The following is a 20,563-nucleotide window of genomic DNA, read 5'->3' as shown; positions in this document are numbered from 1 at the left end:
TATTGCTATACATGTGCATTACTGTAGTCTTTATTAACATGATTACATACTATCTTTTTTTTTATCCCCACAGAACTCCCACACACAGTGCACAAGATGGCCAGAGCTGTAGGTGGTGTGCTGGAAGAGTATGTATCAAGCTCCTGCTTCATTTGCTATAGATGTGGTGAGATCTTAAGTAGACAAAGCAGAGACTGTAAGACGGGAAAGAAAGGGTCTCATGAGCGAGTCATTTGCAGGTGACATAGAAGAGACAAGGACTGCACTTGCTGCTGCTTTATATGCAGTCAATAACTGAACATTTCCCTACCTTTGGGATGCCTGTCTATGTGTTTTTTTTTTTTCTTTGCTAAAAGAGCTGTCGGTTGGACATTTAGAGTAGCAAATAATCTGAAAAATCAGGTTCTCTCTATTCTCAGTTCTCTATTTGTGACAGCGTTCTCAATTGGGTGACTGTGAAAATCAACTTGTGAATTTGTGAGGCCCTCAAACCCGTAGCAATGAGTGCTATAAAAACATCTTGAGGAAATTAATAGTCGTCTTTGGAGTAGGGTTTGAATTGTATTCAATAAAAAGTTTGGCCTATACACTGAAACAAAAAGAAAGCTGCATACTGAGTACTGTGGATTAAGTGAATACTGCTCTTTTACATTGGAAGGTAGAATAAATAAATCAAAAGGAAACAGAAGGGGCACTAATCACACATTTTTTAATCCACAAATATGATAATGCATCATATACTTTGAGTGACCTGAACATTGCCAATATTTTAGCAATGTTATTACATACCAAGCCACAAGTACAAAAGTAAACAATGATTATACAGGATATGCAAATATGAGAAATACTTCAAAATATTTTCCTTCCTTAAGGCTACTCAGATTTATAAATAAAATGACAGATGTTTGGCTGTTTGTCTAAAATATCAGAATCTGAATAGATAGTTGCAACACAGAAAGAAAATCACGTACGCCGGATATCCCTTTCCTTTTGGATATCTTGAATGTTGATTCATGTCTTTTTTTTCTGACTTTAAAAAGAACTTACATATTTGTTTGCCACAAGTGAAACAAACACCCGAAATCTGACGTGTGCACTGCGACAGGTGTGTTGGATACAATAAATACTGTTCAAAAGCATCAATTGACAAGTACATGCTCTGGGGAAGAATGCAGCTAATGGTGCATGTAAATATGGCTCTGGCAAATGTCTAATTTGCAACCTTGAAAGGCAAATCTTAACAGACTTCTAACCCCAAATGTACATATATCAATACTGTGCTGTGCTGCAAAGGGATAGTCCACGTTCATTGCTACTAAATGTATGTTTTACAGTTTTATGAAAAATAGATGGGAAAATTGCAAACTGCCCTGGTAATGTCTGGTGCTGCCATTTTTGCTGTCTCCTATGCTGCAAAATGTGTTCTCCTGGAACAGATAAAAATGCTTCTAGCCCAACCCCAGTGAATATGTGATCCGGATATGTGTACTCCCTACTATATAAAGGCAAGTGCAATAGTAAAAATTTGGATTGTTGTTGCAAGAGATGCACCATAGTTATTCCAGGTCAGGAAAGACAGATGAATAAGATTACAATTTTGAAAAGTTTCTCTACTACTGTAGTATTTAACAGAGTTTAAATGGGAAAATACAGTTTTCTGTTATCCTGAGGTAATGGGTGATCAACTCTGGAAGTTTTTCTTAGGCAGAAACAGCTTTCAAATACATTTTCTTTTCTTTGGCAGTTTTAAAGTATGTGTGTCTCTATAATGTATGTGATATGGCAAGTGTTACCTCCTGCCTTCAAGATTATCTGTTACCGGTGTGTCACCTAAAAGGAGATGCTACATGACACTGAAGTGTCAGTAGATTGAGGTAAGCCTGGAGGGTAAGACCTGGAGGGCAAGGAGAGGAAGGATTTCTGAATGTGATTTCTTTTCTTTGGCTCAGCCAGCATGTTTGATCCAGCTGCAAGATTTTGAAAGCTGCAAGCTGTAGTATCTGCTCTGCTCTGGTTCTCCATTTGTCTCCCTTAATTCTAGCAAAACTTTACAGAAACTACTATTTCTTTACAAAATGTTTTCAGTTTCAACACGGCAGTATATTTTGTTTATTTAAAAAAAAAAAAAGTCACTGAAAACATTCCAACCAGCTCTAGCTCGGGGCAATTTTAGTTCTGTCTCTAACTTTGATATCTTAGGGGAGTTCTCTTAAATGGATACTTACTGCCATACTTCAGTGGAAATTTTGCATCCCAGAGGTTGTGCTATAAAGCATTATCTCTAGTACTTTTAAGCACAGATTAATGTGTACAATATGAGTGTAATTTGCAAAATGACTCTAAAAATATCTTACCACAATAAGCTTATTCACCCTTCTCCCCAAACACAAAAAGCATCCCAAAGTTCAGTTCAGGCTTCTTTAAGTATTGCCTTAGTACTGGCATATCCTCAGTTTTCAGTTTGTTATCAAGGAGTTGTGCTCTTATTTGATGTGTTCTGATAATTTCAGAATACTTTGCAAAGTGGAGGACTTACAGACTGTGACGCTGAGCCACAGGAAAGTTATGATTTTTCAGAGACTATCTATGGGTTAGTAACAGAGCTGGAATTAGCTGCTGTTAAATACTAGATCATAGGGTCTTCTGTTCTACAAGTGCAGATTATTTAACGGGAATTTTCCCTCAGGTGTTATATTATAGAAAACTCTATGATATTTTAGGCAGTATCTCTTTTTACATTATTTCTGTTTGTTTGCATTCATCATTATTTTAAAGCATGTATGAGAATGTATAGGTTCTTTATGAAGCTCACTAGTGTTCTCTTAGGAAGGCTGTGGATAGACTACATTTAGATGGCACTGCAAAACTAGCAGATTGAGCTCCTTATTTGTCACAACTCTTGTGTTTTACTGTAAGCACAAGTTAACTATAATGAACGCATTACACCAAGAGTTTTCCCTAGGCTGAATATTATCTTTTGCAGACATGAGATGTAAATGTTGCTTGGTAGATCCACTGGTTTCTTAGTAGTACTCCTCTTCATAAGTACAATTTCAAAATCTTCACCAAGGATATTTTGCTCTGGCAGGCAAAACAGTAAAAGCATAAAGAACACCGTAACCTTCAGCCTAAACTCATGTGATATTACCAAATACACAAAACCTGAGAGTGGGGGAACCGATGTTGTACTACCTTACTTAGTTTTCTGGTTACCTTTGAGCTTGAACCACTGAGCTGCTTTTCAAAATTAAAATGGAAGCTTCTCTCTCTTGCTAGAAGGAATAAAACAAAAATTTCGAATAGGAATATTGCTTCTTAGAGCAGCTTTTTAATTTTTGTCATGCTTCTACTCAATTTGTATTATTTATTATCTACTATACTTAAATCACATGTAAAATCACATATAAAATCAGAGGTGCATTCTTGTATTGATTCCTGAAGAGCAAACTTAATCCATTATAGCTCTACTTTGTCTTCAGCCTTTTCAATTATTGTGGAAATAATAATAACATACACACCAAGGGCAGCGTAGAGTAAATTCTGTGCATTGCTTTCTTGCCTTTTCCCATCTATTTTCACACAGCCATGTGTTTGAGTTTAGTTTCTTTTCACATACTAAACTTCCAACACAAAGCTAATAAGATTATGATGAGTAGCAATCTGTTTCTGAAAAATGTAGACCAGCAGCCTTGTTCACTCCACTCCTTGCAAAAACTGAATTGTCTGTGAACAAAACATTAAAATTGATAGCTTTCTGATTTAAGTTTTCCACCTCATCATGAGCCAAGTGAGCACGTTCTGGCTCCTGCTGGAGACTGTAGTAAGAGAATGATAAGAAGGAAGTTCACGTGCTCACCACAGCTCATGAAAGGTGGCCAGTTCTGGATAGAAGTTTTTGGTTGGTTTCTTTTTTAAGTGAAGTTTCAAAGGACTTTCTCATCAAGTAGTTTGTTGATACCATCACAAATCTTTTTGAGGTATGGCCGACAATCCCCATCAAGGCTGTACAGGGCAGTTAGAAATTCCACATCTGCAAAATGATTGAAGACATGGTTGATACGCCCATGGGATCTTGGTGTCAGGTGTCGATCTACTAGTTCATGCACAAGGTCTTTGCATTCATTCAGAAGTTCTGCAAGAACATTTCTGTCAAAAGTGTATTCTACCTCATAGAAACTGACAATTGTCATGGCAGTTTGGTTCAGCTTCTTCCTGAACTTGTCTACAATTTCCAGCTCTTCTTGGTTGAACTGATTATTTCGATAGAGGATCCCAATTTTTATTGCCACTTTAATCAGGTCCTTCATAATTTTATGAGCTTCTTTTTTGTTTCTTGTGTGTTCCTTTGTTACTTTGTATAGCTCATCAAAGATTTCACTGCTTGTGTCATCAATTAGCATGTTAGCCATGGTTTTGGTTGCCATTTTACTCAGGATCTTTTTCTGGGCTTGCAGTGCAAGATTCTTGGAACTGAAACAATCAGGACCTGTTTCAGGATAGCAGAAAAGAGGGAAAATGTTAATTTTACTTTGAGTAATTTTCACAATCAGTTACGAAAAATAGTACAGGCTAGCTAGTTATGTGCTTCACTGAGGCCTAGGATCAATACATATAGTCAATATTACAATAATGGGAATATTTCCAACACTATTTCCAGGTGTCCTCAGGGTCTCAGACATCAGCATTTCAGGTCTTCTTCTTGTCAGTGAGATTTTTTGTTTTGTTTTGTTTACAAATTAAGAGTAGAATATTCTGAGGGGAAAAATCAATGACAGTTCTTTGCTAGTCTCTTAATTTTGAAGTTTAAAATCAAAGCTTTCTTGGCAGAGAGATCTGAGATGTGCTCAAAAAGGTAAATAAGCTGTCAGATGAGCAAGATGAAATACTGACAAATAAATATAAGACCTGAAAGAATTACACTTCTGGTCATTGGGAGTCACTGTTGTTCCGCAGTTAGACTAAGCAGCATCATATAAGGGCTGACAGAGCAAATCCATAAATGTGGATTTATTTTGCTTTAATCTCTAATAACTATACCTATTTTTTTTTAAACCAATTTGTAAAATTCTAGAATCTGATTTTGGTGGAACATTGGTGCTTTAGTGTATGTGATTCCTGCCAAAAGAAATTACCCAAGCTACTTGCTGTACGTTCATCAAATAAACATGATTTTTTTGCATTTTGTTTTATTCATCCGTGTAAGTTTCACTCAAAATAGTACGTAAGCATGCAGTTAATTTTGGGCATGTGGCTACTCCTGCTGAACCTTATTCAATGAGGTCCTGTAGTTACTGGTAGGGATTAATTTGAGCTTCCTCTGTTCTTCACATTAACACTGTTTTTTAACTGACCCTGTGTGGACAAACTAAAGAAAACAAAGATTTCATATGAAATAATCGTCCAGTTTAATACTACAATAACAAAGTGTCTGTTGGCTCCAGGGGCATTTTATCACTGTAGCAAAACACTGATGAGCATTGTTTTGGTATGAGGCTCCTTCCTCATGTTCTCCTCACGTCTTGTCTAGTTATTTGCTCATGCTGCAGAGCTGCGCAAGTGCAGCAACAGCGATTGGGAGTCTTTCTGTGCCAGTCGTGAGACCCTGGCCTGCGTTGCGGGAGACCAGAATCTTTGCTGATGCGAGTGGGGAATGGAGGCAATACTGCTTCAGCTGCTTCATCAGCTGCGGGGGAGTAAAGACACAGAGATTAAAACAAAACAAAAAAACAAAAAAAACCTTTCCAGTGCTGATTTGATTTTGGAGCATGAGTAGGATTTAGGTTGGTTAAGTGAGCTCATGAGGCCCTTTCCAGCCTTTAGCACATGAATGCTTATGTGAGATAATCATGCTGTAATTCTGTTGTGCAGCTGTGATTTGTGAGTGTTTGTGGTAGAGACCGATCTGTGGCCTCACTCACACTGCAGTGGTTTAACCACAGACTCTCCTCTCAGTGGTCCCTTACATTGTCCCATGAGGCAAAAGTGATGTTGGGTGCCAGTGCTCGCTTCAAATAAATCACATTGTGAATTAAGTCTTCTGTTTAAATGAGATTTTTCAAGTTAGTGAAAATACCACATTAAAGTTGTCACCTTTCCTTGTGTTCTACAGCTGTACTACTGAGCAAAATGAAAGAGTAACATTTAATTTTAACTGAACCACCACCTGGAAAAAATAATTCAATGTGTTTAAAAGAATTGCCTGTCATTTGGAGGGAAAATTGTGGGCCTGATCTGCTGACTGAAGGAAATAGAAAAACTATGATTTAATCTAGAAATGATAAAACCAGGATGAAAGCTTCTTTCACTTTGCAGTACATGGGTATATAAATAGTATCCATGATGAATAATGATGTGTATTGACACAGTAGAATGGAAGATTCATATTAGTGTCTGTTTCTGTAGTATTTGCTACCAGTCAAGTGGATGCAATTGTATTTGTTCTGATCAAAACCTGAAAATAATTGCAATAGATTTTTAGAATATTAATTTTACTAATACCCATGATAACTTAGTCTCCATCTTCAGTAGGTGACAGTCTGAATGGCTCCCTCCATGCTTAGCTCTCCAGGACAGAGGGTGCTTTGCCAGAACCATTGCGGGTCTGTGGCTTGAAGCGAGGCTGAAGTACCGGCATACAGAAATAGGTAGCAAGTGAAGTATCACACCCCCCACTGCTCACGGTGAGTCCGTGGAGGCCGTTGTACCAGGGCACCTGTGGAAGAGCCAGTAGCACAACTACCAGGATCTTCAAAGATGGCTTTCCTCCCCAGTGACACTTCCAGGTTTGGTACCTTGATCCCATGACAAGATAGCTTTCTATGAAAGGCCACAGAGAATCAGGTTTAGTTTACCTGAATGTTAAAGATGGAGCATTTTCCATGCCAAGTCCAAACTCTGATATCTGCTATCCAATGGCATCAGACTGAACTCCTACTCACCTTTCTAAAAAATTAAGCTGATATATTGGAGATGCTAAAATTGTCTCTAGAAGCTGTAGTGCCCTTCCCTCTATGATTCCCTCTAGCAAGCCCTAATGCTGTATCCTCCTGCTCTCTCTGTCTTGCTCTCCTCTGTTCAAACCAAGAACCAGTTTCATGCCTTGTATCCCTGCCATAACTCCCTCCTCCACTTTGTCTCTAAATCATGCCTCACTGCTGAATCTCTAGCATCTAAGCGCACTTGTGTTCAGAGCCCTCAGAAACCAGGCAGACCCAAAGACTTGTGCATACTCCTTTCTCCTGTCTCCTTCCCCCATTTGTGCAGCCCTGTGAATTGTAACATCTTTGATAGCCAGTAAGTAGTTTCATCACTGTGACTGCCAAGCACCAAATGCCAGCTAGTCACCCTGATCTCTCTGCCCATCAACTGCACCAAACAGACAAAGTCCCAGTGAGAAAGGGCTGTGCTTCATGGTGATGCAGGGCAAGTTTGTGCACCTGTAGCATACTGTGGTGCTCTATATTAAAAACAGATGTTGTAACTTGCTGCCTGTCTCTCCACCACATCAAGAAAAAGCTGAGATGATCAGGAAGGATGACAACTGGTGCATCACATCTGAACTAGCAGGAGGCTGCCCAGCCATTGAGATTGGTGCTCTGTAGAGGCCGAGCCTTTGACCTCTACCTACCCCAGTGCTTGTTTGGGCTGTCAGACAACATGCACATGTCGAGAAGGTAGGTATTGGGCATCGGTTCTAGCATGGCCTAAACAGTGGGGTGGGTGCTGTCCGCAGCAGGCCATACTCAACTTTCCTTAAATTCTGGGCATGTATGGTTTTAGAGCAGTGTAACCTGGAAGAAGGGAGAGACTGGATTGTTTGGATTCCTGCCTCCGAAATCAAACGGTTCTTGGAAAGCAAGGTGATGCCTTGCTTTTCAAAGATTGCAAGTAGCCATGTGATTAAATTCAGGCTTTCATGAGGACTGCAGGTTTACTTTAGAAGCCTTTTCTTGCTGCAACACAATGCTCTACACAAAACATAACTTTGCCTCCTACATATGACAAATCTATTTTCTGCTTTCTTTCACATAACAAATCAGAAATAACATTATAGATGCTATTAGCTTTGAGGAACATTACACCAAAAAAAAAAAAAAAGGAAAGAAAAAAGCCCTGAGCATACTGCTTTGCTAGGTAATGATTAGCTTCCATTAGGAATTCTGGCATCTTAGTTTTTACTAAAATAGGGGCTGGTTCTGTCTTCATATTTGCTCGCTTGCTCTCTCTTGCTCTCTAAATCATCTAATGATTTGTATATCATAAAAGCTATTCAAAAAGTCCCATGATCTTCCATCCTTCAAAAGTGTAATTCTTCAGACCTGTATTTCTGCAGCTGCCATATCTGAAAACTGGAGCCTGGCCAGCTGTGGGTGAGGTGACCTGGGGTGGCCTCCTGCATCTGGGCAAAATAGGAACCTGGGGGTGCCACAGGCAGGATGCTGCACCACCTCTCCATGAGTGGAAGCCCAGCTTTTGGTACACGGTGCTAAAAATGGGACAGGTGTCTCACTTCCAAATAACAGAAATGCTTAATAATAGAAGTGTGGAAAAGGTTTTGCAACTCAAGAGAGTGGATATAGGAGTTTTTCAGACTGTAATGCAAGAGCATCTGTAATATTCTCAATATTTTGATTCCAGATGGCTGTACAGCGTACAAAATGGTTAGAACTAAATGCTCAGCAATACTACTTCCCTGTAGATATCCATTCACCTGTTATATATACAACACACAAAGCAGAAACAGTATATGTTCCCACTGCTATGTACAGGAGAGAGCATGGTTGACTATTACTGTAAACAATTACCTGGACATGGAAACAAACACCCTGAGCACAGAGTCCATTTCACTCGCAATTAGCCTTAATAAAGTTTTGCAGCCAAGGATATTTTCTGCCTTGGCAAATGGCTGGAAGACATGTTGAAGTGAGCTCTGAGGTCAAAAGTTATGGAGTAGGAGTTAATCTGTAGAGTTTCTGTGGAGCTGGCCATGTGCATTTTTTATTGTATTAGCAGGCTTGCTTGGAGAGGAGGGATATAAAACAATTTCTTTGGTTTTGTCATGCTTGTACAGTTAATTTTACGTATCTGATACTGGCAATTGTTACTATAGAGCCTGCTGCACTCTGTACTAATTAATCAACTACCTTAACCATTGACTTCACCTGCTCTAAGGCTGATCACACTTGCAGCTGTGTGTCATCTCCCATTTACACTGTGAGTGTTTAATGTACAGTGAGAGCCTGTTACAACGCTGCCTCTCAGCAGTTGGTGATGTGTTGCACTTTCAAACCGTTGCTGACCGGCGCACGCCTGGGGGCACAGAGTTAGGCCAAGAACATACTGAAGAGGTAAGTTAAGCTATCGTAAATCTAAGGACTGAGCTAACAGCATTAGGGTGCTGCAGGACCGCAGCTGGCTCCTGCGGCCCGGCAGGGATAGGAGGTGACGGGAATTGGAACGGGTCCTGCTCTGTGCTCCAGCTGTGCTATAAATAGGCAAAGGGCTGAATCTCAAACTGAAGGAAAGGAAGGTATGCAGGAAAGTAAAGATAATGATCAAGAGGCTGAATTATTTTTAATATTCATGAATCTTCAATTTTCAAAACAATGCAGCCTCTGGAGCAAGAGACAGGCTTTAAGGAGTCAGCAGAGCTGCTGGGAACATGGGCGGCCATCCAGTCGCCAGCAGTTGCCCAGGCCTGTTGGAGAGGGACTAAGCTGTGGGACAGAAAGGGCTCAGCAAGTCGCTGTGGTAGGAAGTAGCTGTATTGTGAAAATCTTTGTAGGAAACATGCCCGACTGAGCAGAAAAGGAGTGTGCTACTTGTTTGAATGACTGTAACTTCAGCCTACAAGCTGGAGGGTTTTGGAATGTACATGAGGATGTGTAAGGCAGCCGCCTCATCTTGTAAGGCTTTTACAGAGAATTACATGAGCAGTGGATATCTAAATGGTCAATCAAAAGTTGCTGCTGTTGTAGATACTCTGCTGGCCTCTACAGTTACCTGGAACATCTCTCTTCCTTCACTTCTAAATAGTTTATAAGCATAAGTAACCTTACAGGAAAACAAGAGCAGGAAGTCTTATTAGGCTGTTAGGTGAAACTAAAGATGTATAAGGACCAGGAAAAGGTAGCACAAATTCAGAAAGGAGAATCTGTGTAAAAACAGAAACAACAAAAAAATTCTTTTTGCTTAATTTGCACCAGTCAGAGACAAAATGTTAAGAGGTACTGAGCTGCAAACTGATTTGTTTTGTTTATCCTTCACATCATTTATATGCTATGAGAATGATTAGAAAAGTGAATGGCAGAACTCAGGATTTCAAAATAGCTCTAAAAGTATATAGGAAAAAAATGCACTAAAAGCACTTCTACTGTTGTATTTTAGTACTGTGCAACCAGAGAGCTAGCTGTAAATGTGCGTATTACTCTTGGACAGCTACAGGATCATTGCAGAAGAAACATTCAGTATTTCCAGTAACTTTAAGCCAAGAAATCCAGTAAAACAGATGGAATGCATCAGTTTTCAAGGAGGGCCAATTTAAACGTGTAAGCACACAGGGCCCAGCACTCAAACTTCTAACACTTCTAAATTGTTGCTATGAACATAAAAGGGTTGCTCATTTTCATAATAGAACAGGAGGTACAGCCTGATAATTATAGGATCCTCGGAGAACATACTGGTAACTGAACTCTGAGATCAAAATTTGGATATGCTGAAAATGGCAGCAACAGCACTGTAAAGAGGAAACATGACTGAATGGAAAAAAAAAAAAAGATTATTTTTCCTTTCAATGCTTTCTACAAGCAGCAATTACTTTGCAAAAAAGCACTTTCTGGCATCTAGTGACTGGAGATTACTAACACTAATTTTATTTCAGCAGCTGGATTGTATTTTGAACTTATTCTATTAATACATTGCCCCTATGTACTTGCATGTCTTTCAGTACCTGGCAGAGATGGTGGTAGGCTGAGGAGCTTTTTCGGTAAACAGAACAGGAGCAATGCAGAATGACCAGTTTAATTGCTGTCCTTGCCTCAGGAATGCCTCCAGAGGCTATACCCAGGGGGACAGGAGTTCAGTTGCTGCTCCATGAGCTCTGCCGGAGTTGCCAAGAAAGGGGCTGGCTGAGCTCCTGCTTGAATTGGGGAGGATTTTTTTGGCCTTCAAACTGTCAGTGATTTTTCAATATATGCTATATAGTAAATTCTAAGTATTAATTAATGAAGAGTTTAATTTCAGTCTCTGAAATAGTTTGTGTTTAATCTCCTTTGCCTTCCCCACAATTATGAGATTTCTTACACCTGCTTCCTAATAAAGATACTTGGCACTTAAAAATAAGGTATTATGGTGATTATGTAACAAAAGTGTTCAACTGTAAGGATAATTATTATCTCTATAGGAAAATTTGCTTGTTACAATATCTGGCCATTTAACTTTCACAGGACAGTAATAAGTTTTTATATGTTCAAAGCAAATGTTTATTGCTTAGACAGGCCATGGTCTCTGCGAGAACATCAGGCACATAACGAACAGTAAATGCATTATCTTGTTAAGGAAAAAAAATCTCATAGACTCCCTTAAAAGGATGCAACCATTATAGTCTTCCACACAAAAGTAGCAATTATCTAGAAAAGAAAGGATTTTCTTGCCAAAGTATTATTTGTCCCTGAGAATATTATAAGCCATGATAAATCTTTCAAGATCTTGTAGCTATCCTGTTTTTATCCAGCCACAATTATTGTAGCAACTTCTCTTTCTAGATAAGACTTTGTAGAATTTGCTTTTGGAGCTAATTTATCATCAGTTTCCAGACTGGTAGATTCAGTCTGGAGCAAAAATTTGAACAAAATTGCAAGCACTGAATAACAGAAAGTATAGCCTGTATTATCTAAGCACAGGGGATACAGCTACACATCCGGGAACCCATCAGCTACAGTGATTTCACTTAAAGCCGTTAAGATTTTTGGTACTATAGTAAATTTAAAAATCTTAATTTGTTTTCAGTGTATAGTGTCATTCTTGCTCGAGGAATGTAGTAAGGACTCAGTCTCTCTCCTCCCCTCTTAAAAAAAAAGAAAAGAAAAAGAAAAAGAAAAAGATGCACAGAAAACAGAACAGTTAGTATGCTAGTATTTACCTATAAGGCAGATGCTTTACACCCATTAAACCTGTGCTTTGAGCGTTCACTTGCAATATCAAAGACCAAAGTTCAGATCTCCTGGTTCAGTCTCTGCATCTCCCTGATGTAGACAGGGGATCTGACACCGGGGAGCAGCTATGGCCTCCTTCTGACATCTCAGTGTTTGAACACCAGAGCACTCATAACAGATCTCGAGGGAATTATCTCCTAATTTCATGAATGATTTAGACAGATTCTTGATCAGGATGCATAAAATCTCTTCATTCATATCCTTCTGGTAGTGTGAGGGAAAGACAAGGGCTATGGAGGGATTTGTGCTTTTGTGGGCTTTGTGCTTGTTAATTATAACAATGCTTTCTCCTAGCTAACAGGAGGCAGAAATTTTCCCATGCATCTGTAGCTTAAATGCTTTTTCTTTCTTCCACAGAAGTCTCTTTAGCATGCAGGAGCCAATGGTTCCCAGCAGGAACTTAATAATATGCCTTTGGAAAAGCAAGGCCTGGCAATATCAGCTCTAAATATTAAACAAGGCCTCTGTGCAGTATGTTTGCTTTAAACAGATTAAGTGCAGCCAAGAAACAGGCTATTGGGTATTGGGTCACTGATTTCTTTCTTTTCCCATTTCTCATCCCCTCATGAAGAAAATTCTGAGGGTTTATTTTTGTGTCTTCAAGTTGCTTCTTGTTGCAGTGCACTGCTCTTTCTCTAGAGATATACTTTCTTGCCTTTTACATAGAATAAATCTATTTTTGACTCTGTTATGTTAAGAATGGCATGAAAAATAACCACTTCTGCACTCTAAGGATGTACAAAATTCCCTGAGAAAGCAAGCAATCCAAAAACCCAAGGATGGCTTGTCTGAAGAGGCTGTGAAACTGGGAGCTGGAATTGCTCTGTTGCTTAATATGAGGCTAAAAGTAAAACGGAAAAAGTATTTTTCCTAAATAAGGTCAAGGTGATTAAACTTTCAGAAGACAATAGGCTGCAACTGCAGAAGGTGTCAAGCTGCTGCTGAGCAAGCTGGCTCCCCAGCTGCACTAGATTGAGAGAAAAAGGGTTTATCAGCCCAGGCACTGCATCCTTCCAGAGCTAAGCTACTACCTCTGCAGAGCGCACCGTTCTCTTCACCATCCTCTATCACGTTGCTCAGATACACCCAAAATATGGACAGGGAAGCAAAACTCTGCAATTCACTCTTAAAGCTATTGCTTTTTTATTTTTTTGTTTTAAATACTTCTCAGCCTTGTTTGCTTGAAATGCTTTGAGGACACTGACATAGTGCCAGATGGGTAGTGGTAACCCTGAACACTGATGTATGCATAAATTAGAAGAGGCAAAGGGAAGGAGTGAGAAAGGCTGCTTCAGCTTGGGATTAATTTAAATTTATGGCATCCACATATCTGGAGAATGAGGGAGATATTTTTATAAACGTTATGTGCTATTGTTTTACTTCCTTGGTATTTGCTTTCTTGCCTATGAGCTAAGAAGGTGATGGATAAGTGGGAAATAAAATAATGGCCAAAATAAGGCACATCTTGGGGGAGTGGGAGAAGCGTGTCCTTAATAAAACACCAGAGGAACTGCTAATTGGGAAATGGTCTCTAGTCTAACTCCAGCCATCCTTCCAAACTCTGTTCATCCTACGGAAAAGAGTTAAATTGAGGTGAAGATGAAGAGGAAAATGGTGGCAAGAATTAAGTGTCTAATAGGAGTTAACTTCTGCAAGCCGGGAGCAGACAATCCAGATAGATCAGAACATATTTAAAACTATTAAGAAAAGAATATTTAATTAAAACCATATGCATAGGCTCTTTATTGTTTCATTTCTATTCTTTGCTTGTTATGTGCTTTGGGAGAGTGACTTAATAGATAAAACTGTGTTTTGAAGATGCTGGTAAGTGGATACAGATCAGCTGCTAGGACTGTAGAAGATCAGGTCTTATAGGCTATAATACATTTAGACCTGTTGTTAGGCAGTCAACGGACACGGCTATAAGCCATACATACAGGTGGAACAGTAGGACCATGATGTGAGTTTCTCCTTAAAGAGAAAGCAAAGAGTGCAAAACCTGCTGCAAGCATGAAGATTTGATAAGGGAACAAGGGAGTTTAAAGTGCAACATATCCTGTGTCTAATAATGTAAAAAAAAAAAAGTGCTTTTGATAGAAAAGACTCTGCAAGTGTTTAAGTCAATTACTAAAGAAATATTCTCCTAAACCTAACCCTCAAGCCATGCCTAGTGATAATGTGCTGTATGCCATTAGCTCCCAGGTATGTGGGTGTTAACTATGTCTGTGTATTTATGACAGCTTTCATTTCCAACATGAGTGTAATGGCCTAGATTTGTAAAGGAACCTAAGATGTCACCAAGTGCATTCCAAAATTTTAATTCCTAGGCTGGAGATATTCAGGGAAAAAAGACAAAAAAATCTGGAGAAGTTATTGCAACCAGTGCAGTCTTTTGGGGTAAACCTCCCAAATAATTCACCATTCGCATACCAATGACCCTCCTTCTGCCTCCTGGCTGTGGAAGATCCCTTGCTTTCTCTTTGCCTGACTTCCTTCTGTCTCAGAGTCCGATGCCTTAGCACTTAGTCATACACTGAATTCTGATCTGTGCCTGACTGCAGAACAGAGACATTATCAGCTTTTCTAACCTACATTTTAAACAAACTGTTATGCTTCATTTACCATAATAGGTAACAGGACATCAGTCCATACTCTGACCTCACAAACATGGTAGTGAGAATTTCTTTGCCATTTGAAGCAGAAAGTTTTATTTTGCTCAGCTCTGATTAGCTGATATTTTTTGCTGTAGCTTTACAGCAAAGGTGCTATATCAGAGCAGAATGTTGCTTGGGCAAGTCCATAAAAGACCTGACAGTGTCCTCCCTTTTTGAGTAAGGACTACCGATAATATCACTGTCTGAATGGTGCCAGGTCTGGTTTCTTTCAACTCATTTTAAATGCCTTTTTTTCCCCCACTTAAAGTTTAAAGATTCCTTTAGTGACTTCTTACAGACAATCCTATTATGGCCTTGCTGAAACAACTCTTTTGCTATTTAATTATAACACAACCCATCTATAGTGAGTTAGTTCAGTGCTATAGCTACAAATGGACCAGTGGTGTCACAACTTAAAAGAAAAAAAAGGGGGGGGGGTCATCTGATTAGTCTAGCTGAGAAGCATATGAGTAAACTCCATTTACTTGGAGATGCTGGGGAAAGGGGCATGACACTAAGAGTAGTGCAGCGTTTTTTTCCGTCTTCAACAGAGAACAGACAATGTACGTACTATACTGAAATAGCTACCCATGAGCAAACACTTGTACTCTGCATACCTTTGTAAGTAAAAAATCTAAATGGAACTTGTCAATATCATCAATCTGGGGTTAAACTGATGCCTGGCTTTCAGACGAAAGGGCTAGAAAAGTATTTCTTAATGACAGCAAAGCTGAAACCGAAAAGGCAAAAGACAGGGATATTTAAAAAGAAAAAGAGAAGCTTCTTATGCCTGTTTGCTGTTGCTCCCAAAGGAGGACAACAAACCTAGAAGAGTCTCCATTTACTTATTGTTTAAAACAATGCTCTACTGTTGCCTGGTTCTTACAGCACTGTATTTTTACGGTTACAGAATGTTTGGCTGCGTAGAGTCCTTCACATGTTTGTTTTTTATTGCCTCTAGAGAAGGATTAGCTACTGGGGAGATGGCCAACACAGATTCAAAATGGAAAACTCTGACCAAAGGAAAAATGAACTACAGTCAATGCAGCTGGGATTCATCATACTCTCCATCTCTTATAGCTCTTTGTGCATCTAATTGGGGATTCATTGGTGGGAAGGCAGCACACGTTGCCTCATGCCTCAGATGTGATCTATAACCCTGATTTCCTTTAAGATGAAGCCTGATTAGGACTTTAATATTTCCTGTGGGTGTTCTACTCTGCACTGCTCACCTGCAGCTTTAGATCAAGCATCTTATCAGGATGCACAAAACACTAAGAACAGAATATGTGATGGCTTCCATCCCTGTGAAAAAGGATGCATGCTAATATGTATCTGTCCCACATGAATTAGACCACCTGCTGTACTCTCCAGAATTGTTCTCTGAAATCCTGTCATAAAGAACGATGGCTGTTTATATAGCATTTTCTTTAATAAAAAGGAAGAATTGTTAAACTATGAAAAGCTCAGTATACCCTAATGAAAATAAAAGCTGGATCCTACAATAAAAGAGCAAAAGAAGATTATTTTTTCTGGGAGAATACAAAGCTCAGTAAGGTGGATTTACATGTTGATTCTGTTCCTCCTCAGTTTCAAGACTTGCATGAATGGCGTCTGCCAGAAAGTTAGTGTCTTGCTATCTTATACTAATGCTAGAAAAATCCTGAGGCTGTACTGGAAGAAAGGGAGGAGAAACTAAACTACAGATGATGGTTTCCTTGTTATGGGTTTAAACTAAAGTGATAAGCGTGGCATCAGTACTTTCACAGTGATGTATCTGACCCAGGGAGCATAAATAATAACTTACAGTCAAAGGTTCTTTAGAGGATAAATGCTAATGAAGATAATCTGGTTTCATACTTTTTATCTGGTTCATTGTATATATATTGCAAAGTGTATCATGCCAGGAGGAACATCCTGATAACAGGGACATTTTTTCTGTCATCATGGAGTCCCTAATAGCAGTTTAACAGCAGTAGCTATAACCACCCATGGTGTAGAAATTTGCTCTAAGTGCAACCCTTTATTTCAGGAAAGCCAAAATAGAAAAGGTGTTGGAAAAGTGCTGAAACGGTCAAAGCAGTTCTTAGGAGGTCTTTTTTGTTATTGTGGTGAGGCATGTAAGTAACAGTGATGGTTTCTGCATATGTATGCAGCTATATGGAGTCAGGATCAAACTTCTTACTTACAGAGGGAAAAACCCACTGACTGTAGGTTACCTAAGGGATATCCTTTAGGGACAAGCCTCAATGAGAAATACAGTTAAGCAGAATCTAAAAAATACAGAGAAGCCGCCTCTCATCTCATCAGATTTCAATTCTGCGAGATCTCTGAGTACTGAGTTTATTTGTGCTGATACCTCCATGTGTGGTGCCATTTGAATATCCAATATGATGAAGAAATGCTATCTCTGAATATAGCAGTCACAACAGCCTCTAGAGGGAAACTCCACATAAGTTGAATTGGGCCCAGCTTAATATTAAGAGAAATCAATGCAGCACAGCCCACAAGCTGTCATCATCTCACTGCTTCAAATGCCAGCAAAATATCTGGTTAAACAATGGCAACAGAATAATAGGGAAATCAGGTTTACTAAAATAATTCACTCTTCCAAAACAACTGCTACCTCTGAAGATAATTTATCAGTACCTCTTGCTCTATTTTGCTGTTTGTAATCTCAAGCATGGATTTTTAGAGAGTCTCTAGTATGTGCCCAAGAGCAGACGGCACACTACCTTTCCTTCCAGGGCAATTCTAAGCATAGATAGCTTCTCAGGACTGATCAAAAAAGTTTCCAAAAGTGAGTTAGACCCATTTGATCTCTCCTGGATTTGATATGGTGTTCAAAGAGTGAACTCTCAGTGGAGCTTCCTCAGCTATGGTAGCAGCCACCTGAGGGAAATACTGCTAGTTTCCTGTTATTGCATTTTAGGACTTGGTAAGTCCTTCTTTCCTAGAGATCTAATCTTGCATTTCTTAGTCCTATTAAGGCTCTGCTGAATTCAGTGTTCTTTCTGCCTGAAAAAGTGTGACAAAACCTACTTCTCATTCAGCTCTCACCAATCCAGAAGGAAAAGTGCATTAGTTCTGCACAATCTCATGTTTCCCAAACAACTTTTTCTATGTTGAGGAAAAATGTTAGCATCTTCCTTTCTTGAAGAGGGAGTTTTCACTATTCTGTTGTGTACTGCTATGTGCAGGCAGTCCACCAGAGATGACTTTTTGTCAAGTGAGGAAGGGCCAGACCACTTGGATCCCAATTCTGAAAATAGGTCTGAATCTCTTTATCAGGAGGGTCTAACAATCCATCTTATATGCTTGTCTAGACAAATAAGAATACTCTTATTTTTTGCAGGCTTCAGTTTTTCCTGAAAGAACATCTACTTGTAGTTTCTCTTCTGTATTCCTGCAGTTAACATAGCATAACCCAGGGACTTCCAAACTTAATCATATAAACAATGAGCAGAAAGTGATCACTGCCACAGAGAGCCTTCAATCAAATGATTTACTTGTATTCTTTTAAATGGTGACTGGAACCTTAAAAAGGAATGAACATACACCTGTCGTTCATTACTGTTAATTCATATACCAAAATAATCTCAAGAGTTTCCTATGAGTTTGCACAAAACCTGGAGAACAATAACCCAGTTTTTATGCTCCAGATATAAATATCCAATCATATATTGCTATATAAGGAATAAACTGTTAAGAATAACATTTAAATAAACTCTATAAGTAATCCAGTTGAGTGATATTCTAAAATAGAACTAAATCATTTAATGTTTACTAACAATCGTTGTTCCTTTAATGAAACTTCCTAAGATGATTTAGACAAGAAGTGAGAAAGTCTGCAGTTGTGCCCACAGTGATGTAGCACAACCTAATATATTTAACATGAGAGGTCAGTGTCCGTATTCAGGTCTGGAACAGGAGGTCTTTGTTTATTCTTTTTGTCTCTTTTTAATTATTGTTAATTTGAGCTGCTAATTTTATGTCATTGAGCCCTACGCTACATTGTATTTGAAGCTTCCCTTGGCAAAGCATTTAGTAGAACTTTAATTCAGCTAACCTAACCTCTGTGGACCTATTTTTGTTGCCAAACTCAAGGGCTGGCATGCCTTTTTTTTTTTTTTTTTTTTGGCAACTCTATTCAAATAGTTTCTTTTGCAGTAATCTGTTTCTGTTCCTCTGAGCCTGATGGTGCTGCTGAGAACCCCGCGGAGGTGCTAGCTACTCAGGCCTGCCTTTGCTGCTGGAGTGAACTCACTCACCTGCGTTTCTTCAGCTTCTGGCAGCATTGGGCCCTTCCTGCTCACAGGTCTCTCAAGGTTTGTTGTAGGAGTGATGCTGCCAGCATCTTCCCATCAGCCAGCTGCCTTTCTATCCTTTCTTCAAGCCGAAGGCCTGAAGACAATTTACTAGTAACTGCTTTTCAGTGTCCTTTCCCCAAATATTAGATCCTGTTGTGCTTACACAGAATATGCATGTAAAAACCTTTTAGCTTTCCAGCATGCTTAACAGCCATCCCTCCTATGTGAAATATGCTCATGATAAAAACACATTTTCTTACAGCAAATGGACACCCCAGTGAGCCTCTCAGACTAGCTTCCCACTATGTGAACTCTCATTCAGTGCAGCCCGGTGGTTCTAGCTTAGTGTTACATCAGTAAACACTTATTTGACTTTAATATACATAGACATCACTTGTGAAAAGACTTTATCAAAGAAATAAAATCAAGAATGCCGGAAAACTCTCTCTTGCATAGTGAGCAAATGCCTAGAAATCAGAGTAGCACTTCAGAGCTTGTGAGGTTTTGACAAATGGAGACAGTGAGTAAAAAGATAATGTCAGCTGACATTGCCTAAATTTTGGTCCCATGTTCATGCATGGAGTAGGCTCATTCATATCCTTCTAATTCGTGCTTCCTTGAACTCACATATGGGACACAAATCACTCTTTAGTCACAGTCTTAGTATGTGTCCAGTTAACTGAGAATATTAACACTAGGAACACAAATATGTAAATGTGATACTCCACAAGAATTTATTCAGGGACCACTGAATTTCTTAATTTAGACAGCTGTAATAATTGTACTGTTTTGTACACTGGTCAAATGGAAGCTGATAATCTCATTAAGATTGCAAGGGGTATGGGCCAGAAAAATTCTAGAGATGCTTGAAAATTCTACAGATCTCTGCTTTATTCCAGAATAAACAACAGAACACAACCGTAAAAACAATATGGCATGTTTAAACATGAAAAAATATATGCACCTGAATGTATCTGAGCCAAACTCAGGTTTGGCTATGCCTATAATGACTTCTTTTAGCATTATTTATTTGCTTTCTTATTTTATGTTTACCTATAAGGAATCTTTTTTAAAAAAGCAAGCATTATCTAATATCTACATATTGATAGAAGAATCAATGAAACTGTATGCATTCAGAGGTAGTTCTCTCCTTTGATCTCTATGTTTCTAAAGATAACTTTACAAAAATTAAAATAAATGGCCAAGATAATGTAGTAAGAAAAAGTTAGCTGGATATTTGCTCAGAAAAACTACAGAGTATAAAATGTTTAAAAAAAAAGTTTGCTCTTATTTTCTTCACAAAGATCCTTTGCACCTTGTGGAATATCCTCTGATAAGTACCTGTAGATCCTAAAGTTACATATGATCAAAGAGATTTAGGACATGA

The 20,563-nt window shown here is 38.9% G+C and overlaps 1 protein-coding gene across 2 annotated transcripts in view; it reads right to left on the bottom strand.

Annotated features, from left to right (window-relative positions):
• Positions 1 to 689: 689 nt before the first annotated feature.
• TNFAIP8L3 (TNF alpha induced protein 8 like 3) overlaps positions 690 to 20,563 on the bottom strand; it is a 49,328-nt gene continuing 29,454 nt past the window's right edge. Inside the window, exon 2 of one of the 2 annotated variants that reach the window (XM_067305735.1) lies at positions 690 to 4,486. In XM_067305735.1, coding sequence (XP_067161836.1) covers positions 3,924 to 4,486 — 563 coding nt within the window. In that variant the 3' untranslated portion in view covers positions 690 to 3,923. Of the gene's footprint in view, positions 4,487 to 5,404; positions 5,684 to 20,563 lie in introns of those variants that run through there. The other variant, XR_010885729.1, reaches the window with a different exon arrangement.

The sequence above is a fragment of the Apteryx mantelli genome, chromosome 15 (assembly GCF_036417845.1).
Source record: "Apteryx mantelli isolate bAptMan1 chromosome 15, bAptMan1.hap1, whole genome shotgun sequence".
In the NCBI taxonomy this organism is placed as follows: Eukaryota; Metazoa; Chordata; class Aves; order Apterygiformes; family Apterygidae; genus Apteryx; species Apteryx mantelli.
This window is presented reverse-complemented; position numbering and strand designations above follow the sequence as displayed.